The sequence below is a fragment of the Salmo salar genome, chromosome 22 (genome assembly GCF_965601325.2).
Source record: "Salmo salar chromosome 22, fSalSal1, whole genome shotgun sequence".
Lineage (NCBI taxonomy): Eukaryota > Metazoa > Chordata > Actinopteri > Salmoniformes > Salmonidae > Salmo > Salmo salar.
The window spans coordinates 4311281-4325052 of NC_138312.1; the positions used below are offsets into that span (position 1 = coordinate 4311281).

The 13772-nt window shown below is 38.5% G+C and overlaps 1 protein-coding gene across 1 annotated transcript in view; it reads right to left on the reverse strand.

Moving 5' to 3' along the window:
- Positions 1-7354: 7354 nt before the first annotated feature.
- LOC100194584 (proteasome inhibitor subunit 1) overlaps positions 7355-13772 on the reverse strand; it is a 32604-nt gene continuing 26186 nt past the window's right edge. Inside the window, exons 5-7 of the mRNA NM_001139670.1 lie at positions 10348-10401; positions 9738-9896; positions 7355-8248 (exon numbers count right to left, since the gene is read on the reverse strand). Coding sequence (NP_001133142.1) covers positions 8197-8248; positions 9738-9896; positions 10348-10401 — 265 coding nt within the window. The 3' untranslated portion in view covers positions 7355-8196. The remainder of the gene's footprint in view (positions 8249-9737; positions 9897-10347; positions 10402-13772) is intronic.

Genomic DNA, 13772 nt, shown 5'->3' on the forward strand with positions numbered 1-13772 from the left:
AAAAAAGTGGTAGAATTGGCTTGTGTCTAGTGTTTAAATATGAGACCATTGAGTATTTGCAGTGTAAAATTAGTGACCATAGACAGATTCTTAAAGAGATCTTCCCTGAGTATAGACTTCGCCATAAACATCACTATGTCAAGCACTATCCCAACCTTAAGTGTTTTGGGCCCTTGGTGCACCTCTGGACTATGTGGTTTGAGGGCAAACATTGTTTCTTCAAAAGTATTGTACACGACACACAGAACTTTAAGAACATTTTGAAGACATTGGCAACCAGACACGAGTACTTGATGGCTTATCATCTCAGTTCTCTATCATTTTTCACACCACAGACCCAAACATCTAATGTCTATCCTAGTTCCACCACTACATTGGGGGAGTGACGACCATCAACACAATCTGCACTACATCGAAGGTCACTGTTGATGGAACAGACTATGCCCCTGGTTTGTTTGTCAGTTGGAGTCAGTGGGGGGGGCTGCCTCAGTTCTGCAAAATTGCTCAGATTTATCTTGTGAATAATAATGTTTATTTTCTCTGCAGTCATTTTGAGTCATGGTATGTAGAACATCTTTGTTCCTATGAGCTATCTACACAAGTTAGCCTGTCTGTCCACTTGCAATCTGAGTTCAATGACACCCTCCCCTTTTCTGCATACAACATTGATGTCCAGCTGCTGTTGACCCCCAAGACGATCATTTGAGTGAGAAAGAGCTGAACATTTTATGGTGAGTCATTATTTGTTTAATGAAGCCATTTGTATTGTTTTGATATTCCAAGTGCAACCTCTCAATACGTGAATGTCCATTAAGGCAGCCCCCTGCACCTCTAATTCAGAGGGGTTAGGTTAAATGTGGAAGACACATTTCAGTTGAATGCATTCAGTTGTACAACTGACTAGGTAACCCTCAGCCTCCGTCCAGCATCTGTTGATGACTTGATGAACATTTTGAAGTTTGACTATGACTTGCAGTATGAAGACCCTGAACTTTGATGGACAACCTACCTGCTTGATGGACATTTGAGAAGTTGTCACAAAAGGCAACACTACACCTTTTAGTGGAAGGAGATACAAGCTCTACAGCTGACACAGAAATACTTTCAGATGAGTTGATGCTTAGAGAAGGAATTGCTGCATTTGAAAGGAATGGAAATATCTTCAGTTGTCTAGAGACCAAAAATATGACATCTTAGAGAAAATTGCTACTACTGTGTACAGTGTCAAGGCTTACCCAAATGATTGAGATAGGAAAGGCAGCTGAAGCGGTTGTTATTCTAAGCAGAATCAGAACCAAATACTGAGCCAAGTCACTACATGTCCAAAGAGTTTAGCCTGAGAACAAAAGCCAGCCATGACTTTAAATGTACAAGATGTTGTGCCACTGTTGTATTTTCACCCCATCAAATTGTTGATCTTTTGGAAGGCATTATGCCTGTTCAATTGATATTGGAATTTCAGTTTACTTAAAATAATATGCTGTTTCATAATCTCAAACTGTCCTCCAAATTATTTGACAATGTTGAATTTGTGTTAAGAAAAGGAACCCCAAAAGACACTTGCCCTTACTCCCTAATCATTATTACAGTAGCACCTCCACCAGGGTTGGGGTCAATTCAGGAAGTAAACTGAAATTCCAGTTCTAGTTTAATCTCATAGGAGGCAATGAGGAAAATTGGAATTGATACTGAAATGTTTGTTTACTTCCTGAATTGAAAAGGAATTGACCCCAACCACAGTGGAAGTGCTACTGTAAAAGTGCTACTGTATTCTCTTTAAAAGTGAACCTTTGCAGTATGTATGCTAATAATTGTAGGTCATGGTGTTCCTTAGATGTGCAATTTTCCTTAATTTATTATTTCCTTTCTCAAATGTGTTGATATTACTGTTTCTAAGCATGCTGTCCACCGATATTAACATGGCACTCGAATAGGCCTAGCACTGACAAGTTGATTTTGGGGCTTACATATAGGGCAATGTCTCAGTGGAGGTCAGGGTTGGGTCAATTCCCCCCCCCCAAAAAAAAGTCAATTCAGGAAAAAAACTGAAATTCTAATATTTTCCTCAAAAGAAGGCAATGAGGAAAACTGAACAACAGCGTCGAACTCAAGGCCAGCCATTACAAGCACAGAGAGGCTGCTGCCTACATAGACTTGAAATCATTGGCCACGTTAATAAAATGGAACACTAGTCACTAATAATGTTTACATATCATGCATTACTCATCTCATATGTATATACTGTATTTTATACCATCTATTGCATCTTAGCCTATGCGCTCTGACATTGCTCATCCATATATTTATATATTCCATTACGTAGGTGTGTGTATTACTCATTAGATATTGCTGCACTGTCAGAACCAGAAGCACAAGCATTTCGCTATACTTAATTTCAGTTTACTTGCCAAATTGACTGAAATGAAAATGACTGACCCAAACCTCCACTGAGACCCCAATCTGTGCTCTTTAATTGTGAACCTTGCACTGTGTTCTCTAAAATGTGAAACTTTAAAGAGAATACAGTAAATTGTACTCTGATCAGAAGTCTTTTGTTCTTCAGGAAACGTTATTGTTACTGCAACAAGTCCATATTATTCCTGGTTTAAAAGCATTCATTTTTTACACACACACACACACACAGACACACACACACACACACGTTCTATTAACATTGCATTCATTTTGTTTGAGTTGGTGCAACCAAAAAAACTTCATAATCAGTTTCCAAAGTTTTTGATTAGATGTAATACTACTTTTTGATTCACAGATTCGTTTTTAATTTGCGTATTAGTTGTCGCAATAATTGATTACAGGTTAATGACTAGGAAGTAAGCATAACCAAAATATTAAGTTCATGAAGTTTGAAGTAAAACTACTGGAGTGGGGTATGTTTACTTAATTAAACAGGAGTTAAAATCAATATATATTTTAAGTTACAGTATATCTGAGTAATAAAGTAAATCAGAGTAATAAAGTAAATCATTCTAATTACTTTTACCTGTAATCAAAATGTTATATTAATTAACAGAAATGAAGTACTGTATCAATCAATACTTAAGTTTCATTAAAAAAAACCTGAAGCAATCAGTTGCCACAAATGTATGGAGTTCTGCTAACTTATTCGGTTTTACAGTGTAGTTACTCCACAATAATAACCTAAATGAGAGTGAAAAGGAATCGTGAACAGATTAACAATTTTCCCAAACATGCATCCTGTTTGCAACAAGGCACTAAAGTCATTGTAAATAAGAAATTGTTCTTAACTGACTTGCATAGTAAAATAAAAAAAACTTGCATAGTAGAACTGCAAAGAAATTAACTTTATGCCCTGAATACAACTTTATGCCCTCAAGTGTTGTGTTTGGGGCAAATCCAACATCACTGAATACCACTTCATATTTTGAAGCATGGTGGTGACTGCATCATGGTATGGGTATGCTTGTCATCGGCAAGGATTAGAGTTTTTAGGATAAAAACAAAACGAAATAGAGCAAAGCACAGGCAAAGCCCTAGAGGAAAACCTGGTTCAGTCTGTCTCCCAGTGTCTGTTGGAAAGCAAACTCACCTTTCAGCAGGACAATAACCTAAAACAAGGCCAAATATACACTGGAGTTGCTTACAAAGACATAATTGAATATTCCTGAGTGGCCTAGTTACAGTTTTGACTTAAATCTGCTTGAAAATCTATGGCAAGAGTTAAATGGCTGTCTAGCAATGATAAACAACCAACCTGACAGAGCTTGAAGAACTTTACAAATAATAATGTGCAATCCAGGTGTGCAAAGCTCTTAGACTCAGCTTTAATCCCTGCCAAAGGTGATTCTAACATGTATTGACTCAGGGGTGTGAATACTTATGTAAATTGATTTATTTTTTATTATGGTACAAATTGCTAAACATGTTCTCACTTATGGAGTATTGTGTGTAGATGGGTGAGAGAAAATATATTTAACCAATTTTGAATTCAGGCTGTAATACAACAAATGTGGAATAAATAAGGGGTATGAATACTTTGAAGGCACTCTGCATACCATTCACGATAAGCAAAAAATCAAAAAGTATCAAATGTGACATTTTTCTGAAACGGTAAATCATTTACAAAATTTCAGTAGACAAAATGTGGACAGCATAGCTTTGAAAATGTCATTGATGGTTGTTTGAAAGAATTGAACCATCTTTCTTGGTAATACAATTACACATTTAAGAGAGGGGTAGAGAGAGACTCACTGACAAGAGAGCGAGTCTTGCCTGTGAAAGGAGAGCACTAAAATTGAACCATTAATTTTTTTAACGAGGTAGATCAGCTTGAATATTGCAGATAGATTGTGGCTTCCGTCAATGTAATTGTCTGCATCACTTCCAATCCCCCATATATTTTTTGGTAAATATGTACAGTCCATTCGGAAAGTATTCAGACACCTTGACTTTTTCCAAATTTTGTTACAGCCTCATTTTAAAATGTATTTAAAATTATTTCCCTCAATCTACACAATGAAAAAGCTAACTTCTTTAAATTTGCTAATGTAAAAAAATAAAATCACATCCGAAATACCTTATTTATATAAGTATTCAGACCCTTTGCTATGAGACTCAAAATTGAGCTCAGGTGCATCCGGTTTCCATTGATCATCCTTGAGATGTTTCTACAACTTGGAGTTCACTTGTGGTCAATTCAATTGATTGGACATCATATATAAAAAAGGTCCAACAGTTGACAGTGCATGTCAGCGGAAAACCCAGGCCATGAGGTCGAAGGAATTGTCTGTAGAGCTCAGGGAAAGGATTGTGTCGAGGCACAGATCTGGGGAAGGGTACCAAGAGATTTCTGCAGCATTGAAGGTTTCCAAAAACACAGTGGCCTCCATTATTCTTAAATGGAAGAAGTTAGGAAGAACCAAGCCCCTTCCTAGAGCTAGGAGCCCGGACAAACTGAGCAATCAGGGGCCCTGGTCAGGGTTCCTCTGGAGATGGGAGAACCTTCCAGAACGACAACAGTCTCTGCAGCACTCCACCAATTAGGCCTGTATGGTAGTGGCCAGACGGAAGCCACTCCTCCGTAAAAGGCACATGATAGCCCGCTTGGAGTTTGCCAAAAGGCATATAAAAGACTCTCAGACCATGAGAAATGAGATTCTCTGGTCTGATGAAACCAGGATTGAACTCTTTGTCTGAATGCCAAGCGTCACGTATGGAACAAACCTGGCACCATCCCTACGGTGAAGCATGGTAGTGGCAGCATCATGCTGTGGGGATGTTTTTCAGCAGCAGGGACTGGGAGACTAGTCAGGATCGAGGGAAAGATGAATGGAGCAAAATAGAAAAATCCTTGATGAAAACCTGCTCCAGAGCGCTCAGGACCTCAGACTGGGGGTGAAGGGTAACCTTTCAACAAGACAATGACCCCAAGCACACAGCCAAGACAATGCAGGAGTGGCTTCGGGACAAGTCTCAATGTCCTTGAGTGGCCCAGGCATGGCTCGGACTTGAACCCGATCAAACATCTCTGGAGAGACCTGAAAAATAGCTGAGCAGCGAAGCTCCCCAGCCAACCTGACGGAGCATGAGATGATCTGCAGAGAAGAAGAAACTCCCTAAATACTGTTGTGGCATTCTTGTAGCGTCATACCCAAGATGACTCGAGGCAGTAATCACTGCCAAAGGTGCTTCAACAAAGTACTGAGTAAAATTGCAAAAATCTCTAAAAGCCTGTTTTTGATTGGTCATTATGGGATGTTGTGTGTAGATTGAGGGGAAAAAAAACAATTTAATCCATTTGAGAATAAGGCTGTAACTTAACAAAATGTGGAAAAAGTCAAGGGGTAGGAATACTTTCCAAATGCACTGTATATAATGTATATTATAATATATTATATACACACATACTTCCCTTCATTTTCACCTCTACAATCGTTTTTTTTTTTTATCCTATCCTTCAGCTACCCTCAACCTCTCCCATCGATCTCTGAAGACCATCCAGTTTTGATTTCAATTATAATTTTTTTTGCCAAATAAGTTGCACTCTCATTTCCATTGACAGTAGCGGGTAATGAGAAACAGAGGAGAAAGAGAAGACAGAAAAAGAGGGTTCTACTAAGCTATACGGAATTGTTTCAAGAAGGTCATACCAAGGATCATTTAGCCACTTGATTTAAAAAAATAAAAATAAAATAAAAATAAAGGCCTTATTGCCATTAGCCCACACAAACCATTGAATAACATTACATGGAACAAGAGATAGTTCCCACCAAAAAACCTAAAGGAAGTTTGTTCTAAAGCGTCTGTCCAATATCGGAGATATAGAAATTATCAGGAAACAAAATAAAAACAAATATATTTAACCCCTTATTTTAGACACTAAACAGTATGTACTTCCATTCATTTAAACTGGTGCTGGGGGACCTTCAGATGAGGCTTGCGAGGCCTAAAGCAAAACAACCGACATGTACGTGTTTGTGAGAGTCTCACCTTTGCACCAAGGGTTCATATTAGTGTGTAGCCCTAACATTTCGGACACTACGGCTGTATTGACTTCAGACGAGTCCCAAGACACTTGTGAGGGTAGAGCAAAAACAGATCAATAATAGTTTATAGGCCAAACCGTTCGGACGCTAGAGACGATTTTGTGAGAAGATCGATTTTCGGGATGTCTCACAGTCTGACAAAAACCGCTCTAGCTCTGTTACCTTTCACCGCAGAAGTGCGACATAGGAGGATAAGGTTGATTTGAGACGACGCCAAAGCAAAAAACGAATTTAAACTGAGATTGTGAATTTGTATTATGCTAATTAGATTCAAGGGGGCGCAGACATAGACCTTAGAGAACACACGCAGAGCGTCAGCTAGCTATGTGAATAAGATTTGTGAAAACGAGCACTGTGTATCTATCATGATGGATATCAAGGCAATCTGAGGATACCTACTTTTTATTGTTCATCTTGCAGAAATCGGCATCTACAATTTTTGGGAAATGTACATTTATGGGAATCATCGATTGTCCATACATATCCCATTATGCTGGGATAAATTTATATCCACTCAGATTACATGGTATGAAAGTTCTAGAAAAAGGGAAGAAAATGACCCTTTGGCATCTCTTTTCCCAATAGTGAACGCATTTGCTACATACTTTAGTTTTATGCTCTTGTGAAGGTGAGCTGTAATAGATGGAGCAAAGCAATTGATATACTGTGACTAAAAATAGAGGGCAGGATCTCACTGAAGGCCGTTATTCAAATTGAGTATTTGACAGCTTCTAATGTAGCCTATTCATTCTACAGTGTTTTGCATTCCAGAGTTGTAATTTTTTTTTTTTTAACACAAAAACTAAAAATAGTAATAACAAAAACTGGAATGTAATAAAATATTTTATTACAACATTTTGCTGGACTTAAACCAGTGAAGTCTGAAAAACATTTTAATAAGATGTCAGCAAAAGCAAACTATGTTAAGTTGGGTAGCAGACATAACTTGGATCAATCATTAATTTCTAATGCTGTGGGTGTGTATGCGAACGACTTAGATTGTAAAACAAATTGGATAGGTTCTCACATTTTACTTTTGGGGACACAAGCAGCAAAAGCCAGTCTTTGCAAGCAGCATTTGAAAATCAAAACAAAGATTAGTTGCTTGAACATTTGACTATGAAGTCCAAAATGTTGTTTAAATTAGAACCCCTCCAAATAAGCCCCCACCCCAAAGAATTTGTACAAAGTAGCTTTATTCCTCACACTGAACGAATTAGTCTAACAGTTTTATTAGAAGGGATTCTCCAGTACTTTTGTATACTTTTTAAGCCAGTAGTTCGGAAGGTAGTGTCACCTATGTGCACCACGTTATTGTTCTCACTCTGCTATATGTGCATCTTGCTAGCGGTCACTTGCATGACGAGGGCTGAAGCTCATCGGTTGAAATCTAATTTTCCCACATGAGGGAAAATGACAAAGCACAGCTTCCAGAAAAAGAGTTGCTTTCAAATTAGGGACTTCGTGGCTAATTCAAGCAAAACTAATTGTGCTCATAGATCATGCATGCACGAACGAACTACACATTGAGCTGCCAGGAAGTGTCAAAGCCGGAGGTTTAAAAAATATTTTTTTTTGTTGCCAAATTCCAGAGCCTGTCTAAGTGTGTATTCCTCTTCCGTGACAGAGACAGGAAGTGGTCCAGGAAGTGTGAGGAGCAGTGCCTTTTCTTCTACATGAACATGTCATCGTAGCCTGGCGGCGGCATGTGATCAGGGTCTGGCCTGGAAACCACAGAGCATAATACAGTCATACATCCATAAATAATACTCTTCGACAAATGCCCAACGCAAGACATACCTGGTGGGCAATTTGTGACGGCCCACCACACGAGCCATTTCTTCACTCTTAGATGACAGACTAGAAGAATTTAACCTTGACTTCAGTTACATAGAACTGACTGACATAGTGCATCTCAAATACCTGTGTGTTTACAATAGCCTTCGCTTTCTTACCCAACATACGGATGAAAATCCATCTCTTTTCCTAACTCAGGCACACTTGGATTGATTTGAACACCGGAATGTTATTTATTGTGCACTTATCCATGTCAAATAAATCCCATAATATAAGAGTGAGGTTAACATCTAGTAATAAATCAATTATTAAGGCATATCATTTAAGGCATTTATAAATATTATGAACAAAAATAAAACAATTTCACTGAGTTACAGTAAATTGAAATAAATGCATTAGGCCCTAATCTATGGATTTCGCAGGGCCCTAATCAATGGATTTCACATAACCCACCAGGGGCGCAGGCATGGGTGGGCATAGGCTCACCCACTGGGGAACCAGGCCTAGCCAAATCAGAAACACTCTTCCCCCACCAAAAGTGGCTTTATTACAGACAAAAAAAATACTCCTCAGTTTCATCAGCTGTCCAGGTGGCTGGTCTCAGGCGATCCCGCAGGATGGGGAGGTCCTGGGCTGGCGTGGTTACATGTGGTCTGCGGTTATGAGGCCGGTTGGACATACTGCCAAATTCTTTTAAACAACGTTTAAGCTGCCTCGGTTTATGGTCGAGAAATTAACATTAAATTCTCTGGCAACAGCGCTGGTGGACATTCCTGCAGTTGGCATGCCAATTGCATGCTTCCTCAACTTGAGAGATCTGTGGCATTGTGTTGTGTGACAAAACTGCACATTTTAGAGTGGCCTTTGCCCCCCAACACAAGGTGCACCTGTGTAATGATCATGCTGTTTAAATCAGCTTCTTGATATTGCACACCTATCAGGTGGATGGATTATCTTGGCAAAGGAGAAATGCTCAGTAACATGGATGTAAATAAAATGGTAGAGAAAAAAAAAGAAATCTTTGTGCGTATAGAACATTTCTGGGATCTTTTATGTCAGCTCATGAAACTTTACATGTGGCGTTATATTTTTCTTCAGTGTAGTTTGCTCACCATTTATTCACCATCACTCCTACAAATGTAAATGTTAGCTAGTAAGCAACAAATAGATGTATTACTTACACAACTTTCCAAATGATGCATTAATGATTTATAAGGTGTATAGATCATACATTAATACTGTAAATAATGAATATAATCAATAGTTCAAAGTCTGTAAATAACTAAATATTTATAGCTTACTAACATTTACAAATGTTGGAATAATTCCCAATAGTGAGCAAACTACTTATGAATGCCTTCTAAAATGGTGAACATTATTAATACCCAAAATAAAATTCAAGAAAATAACTCCTACCCAGGTCTGTGTCTTCCGACAGGCCCAAAGGGGTCAAAGCGGGCCCCGGGTGGCACAGCTCCCGGCGGCAGGATGCCAGGGAGCCCACCAGAGGGGTCAAACCCTGAGCGGGGGTAACCAGCCCTCAAAGGGTCCACGATCATCCCTCCTCCACGACCACTGGGAGACAAACAGAGGTCTATTGCATTAGATAGCATGTTCGATTTGCTGTGATAGTGACTCAAGAGTAATCCACTTTCCTAATATTTGAGACTGATCTTCATTGTCAGCATAATTCAAGTCACGTAATCATAAATTAAAATACATGTTAACAAATTTTGAATAGTCATTTAAATATGTAGATGTATTCATTTAGAGGACTCATTTGAAGTGGTTGGGTTAATGTCTTTAGCGCCTAGCACTTTAAATTCAAAGAAAACAATTGCTTTGCAGTCAAGATGTCTTGAAGATCTCAATCAATGTCAATTTCTATTGCTTTTCGTAATGAACGAGAGAAATGTACAGTACACAAACATTTTTGGTAAAAAAGCCCAGCCATTGTGAGGAATGGTCCAACGTCTGCTTCATTGTCCCCTGTTCTACCATTGCTGAGTGCAGGAGGGAAACTCACCTAAAGGGATCCAGATCGGCTCCACCTGCAGCGAAAGGAGCCATGGGGTCTGGCCTGAAAAACAAATGACACCACTAGTGTATCACAAAGCAGACTTCACTCTATGGTCTTTAAAAACCTACTTTGTTAAAATATTGTGAGTTATAGCTTGCAAAATAAACATGTGAATCTGGGTGACAACATGAAGTTATTTTTCCAACATTAGGACTGTTTCACTCAAGAGATTAAGTCTGCGTCATGTGGTATCGTAACACACACGGCAAATTAAAAGACTGCATATAGTTTTGCACCCATGCAAGGTATTGTCAGACGTCAACTAAATCTATTGATCCAAAGTGGAAAGCTGGTTGATTTGATGGTACATCCAACAATCAATTCACGTCAGCTGCCAACTAAATACAATATCAATGTACATTCAACGTTGTGTGCCGTTCCCCCGCAGGGGTCTTGATTGAAAAACAAAATGTGAAAAGTATGCATGCATGTCAATATAGTATCAACACTTAAATGAAGTTTACATACACCTTACCCAAATATATAATTATAAAAATTAAAAGAAATCTATAAAAAAAAATTAAAAAAAACTCAGTTTCACAATTCCTGACATTGATGGGTCAGGGTCAGTTATGATCACCATTTTATTTTAACCTCTATGGGCTAGGTGGGACGCTTGCAACAGCCAGTGTAATCCCGTGGCGCAATTTTCAAATACCTTTAGAAATGCTATTACTTCAATTTCTCAAACATATGACTATTTTACAGCATTTTAAAGACAAGACTCTCGTTAATCTAACCACACTGTCCGATTTCAAAAAGGCTTTACAACGAAAGCAAAACATTAGATTATGTCAGCAGAGTACCCAGCCAGAAATAATCAGACACCCATTTTTCAAGCTAGCATATAATGTCACAAACCCAAACCACAGCTAAATGCAGCACTAACCTTTGATGATCTTCATCAGATGACACTCCTAGGACATTATGTTATACAATACATGCATGTTTTGTTCAATCAACTTCATATTTATATCAAAAACCAGCTTTTTACATTAGCATGTGACTAGCATTCCCACCGAACACTGCCGGTGAATTTACTAAATTACTCACGATAAACGTTCACAAAAAGTATAAATTATTTTAAGAATTATAGATACAGAACTCCTCTATGCACTCGATATGTCCGATTTTAAAATAGCTTTTCGGTGAAAGCACATTTTGCAATATTCTCAGTAGATAGCCCGGCATCACAGGGCTAGCTATTTAGACACCCAGCAAGTTTAGCCTTCACCAAACTCCGATTTACTATTAGAAAAGTTTGATTACCTTTGGTGTTCTTCGTCAGAATGCACTCCCAGGACTGCTACTTCAATAACAAATGTTGGTTTGGTCCCAAATAATCCATTGTTATATCCAAACAGTGCCGTTTTGTTCGTGCGTTCAAGACACTATCCGAAAGGGTAAATAAGGGTGGCGAGCATGGCGCATTTCGTGACAAAAAAATTCTAAATATTCCATTACCGTACTTCGAAGCATGTCAACCGCTGTTTAAAATCAATTTTTATGCCATTTTTCTCGTAAAAAAGCGATACTATTCCAACCGGGAAAGCCTGTATACGTACAAAGAGAGAAAATAAATACATCTCGTGCACGAGCGTGAGTCTCAGAGTACTCTGACCAGCCACTATCCAAATGCGATAATGTGTTTCAGCCAGAGCCTGCCTCGATATCATTCAGCTTTTTCCCGGGTTCTGAGAGCCTATGGGAGCCGTAGGAAATGTCACGTTACGGCAAAGATCCTCAGTCTTCAATAAAAAGAGCCAAGATGAACAACTTGTCAGAGAGGGCGCTTCCTGTTTGGAATCTTCTCAGGTTTTTGCCTGCCATATGAGTTCTGTTATACTCACAGACACCATTCAAACAGTTTTAGAAACTTTAGGGTGTTTTCTATCCAAAGCCAATAATTATATGCATATTCTAGTTACTGGGCAGGAGTAGTAACCAGATAAAATCGGGTACGTTTTTTATCCGGCCGTGTCAATACTGCCCCCTAGCCCTAACAGGTTAAGAATGTGAAATGCCAGAATAATAGAATGATTTATTTCAGTTTTTCTTTCTTTCATCACATTCCCAATGGGTCAGAAGTTTACATACACTCAATTAGTATTTGGTAGCTTTGCTTTTAAATTGTTTAACCTCTTGGGGCTAGGTGGGACGCTAGCGTGCCACCTGTGGTGCACTCCATCAACAGCAGGTGCATTTCAAGAGCGGCAAATTTGAATCCAAATAAATGTCAAAATTCAAATTTTTCAAAAATACAACTATGTTACACCATTTGAAAGATAAACATCTCCTTAATCTAACCACGTTTTACGATTTCAAAAAGGTTTTACGGCGAAAGCATAAATTTAGAGTATGTTAGGACAGTACATTTACAAGAGTTGTGTGTAATGTTTTGTCAAGTCAAAGACAGGGTCACCAAAACCATAAAACCAGCTAAAATGATACACTAACCTTTTACAATCTCCATCAGATGACACTCCTAGGACATTATGTTAGACAATGCATGCATTTTTAGTTCTATCAAGTTCATATTTATATACAAAAACAGCGTTTTACTATGGCATTGATGTTGAGGAAATCGTTTCCCTCCAATAACCGGCAGTCAAGTCAGCGTCAGAAATTAAATAATTAAAATTAGAAAACATTGTTAAAATATTATATTGTCATTTAAAGAATTATAGATTTACATCTTTTGAACGCAATCAACTTGCCAGATTTAAAAATAACCTTACTGGGAAATCACACTTTGCAATAATCTGAGCACTGTGCCCAGAAAAATACGCGTTGCGATACAGACTAGACGTCATGTTGGGGAGATCTAAAATCGAAAATACTATGTAAATAATCCATTACCTTTGATTCTCTTCATCAGATGTCACTTCCAGGTATCACAGGTCCATAACGAATGTAGTTTTGTTCAAAAAAGCTCATCATTTATGTCCAAAAATCTCCGTCTCGTTAGCACATGATGTAAGCCAGCCGGACTTCTCGTCATGAACGAGGGGAAAAAATATATTTCCGTTCGTTCAAACATGTCAAACGTTGTATAGCATAAATCATTAGGGCCTTTTTTAACCAGAACATGAATAATATTCAAGGTGGACGAATGCATAGCCTTTTATAACGTATTGGAACGAGGGTACCCAACATGAAGTAGCGCGCCAGGTGTCTAATGGGACATCACCGTTCCATGGCTCTTGTTCGGTCAGATCTCCCTCCAGAAGACTCAAAACACTTTGTAAAGGCTGGTGACATCTAGTGGAAGCAATAGGAAGTGCCAAAATATTCCTAAACCCCTGTGTCTTTCAATGGGATAGCTTTAAAGTCAATACAACACATCAGGTATCCACTTCCTGTCAGAAAAT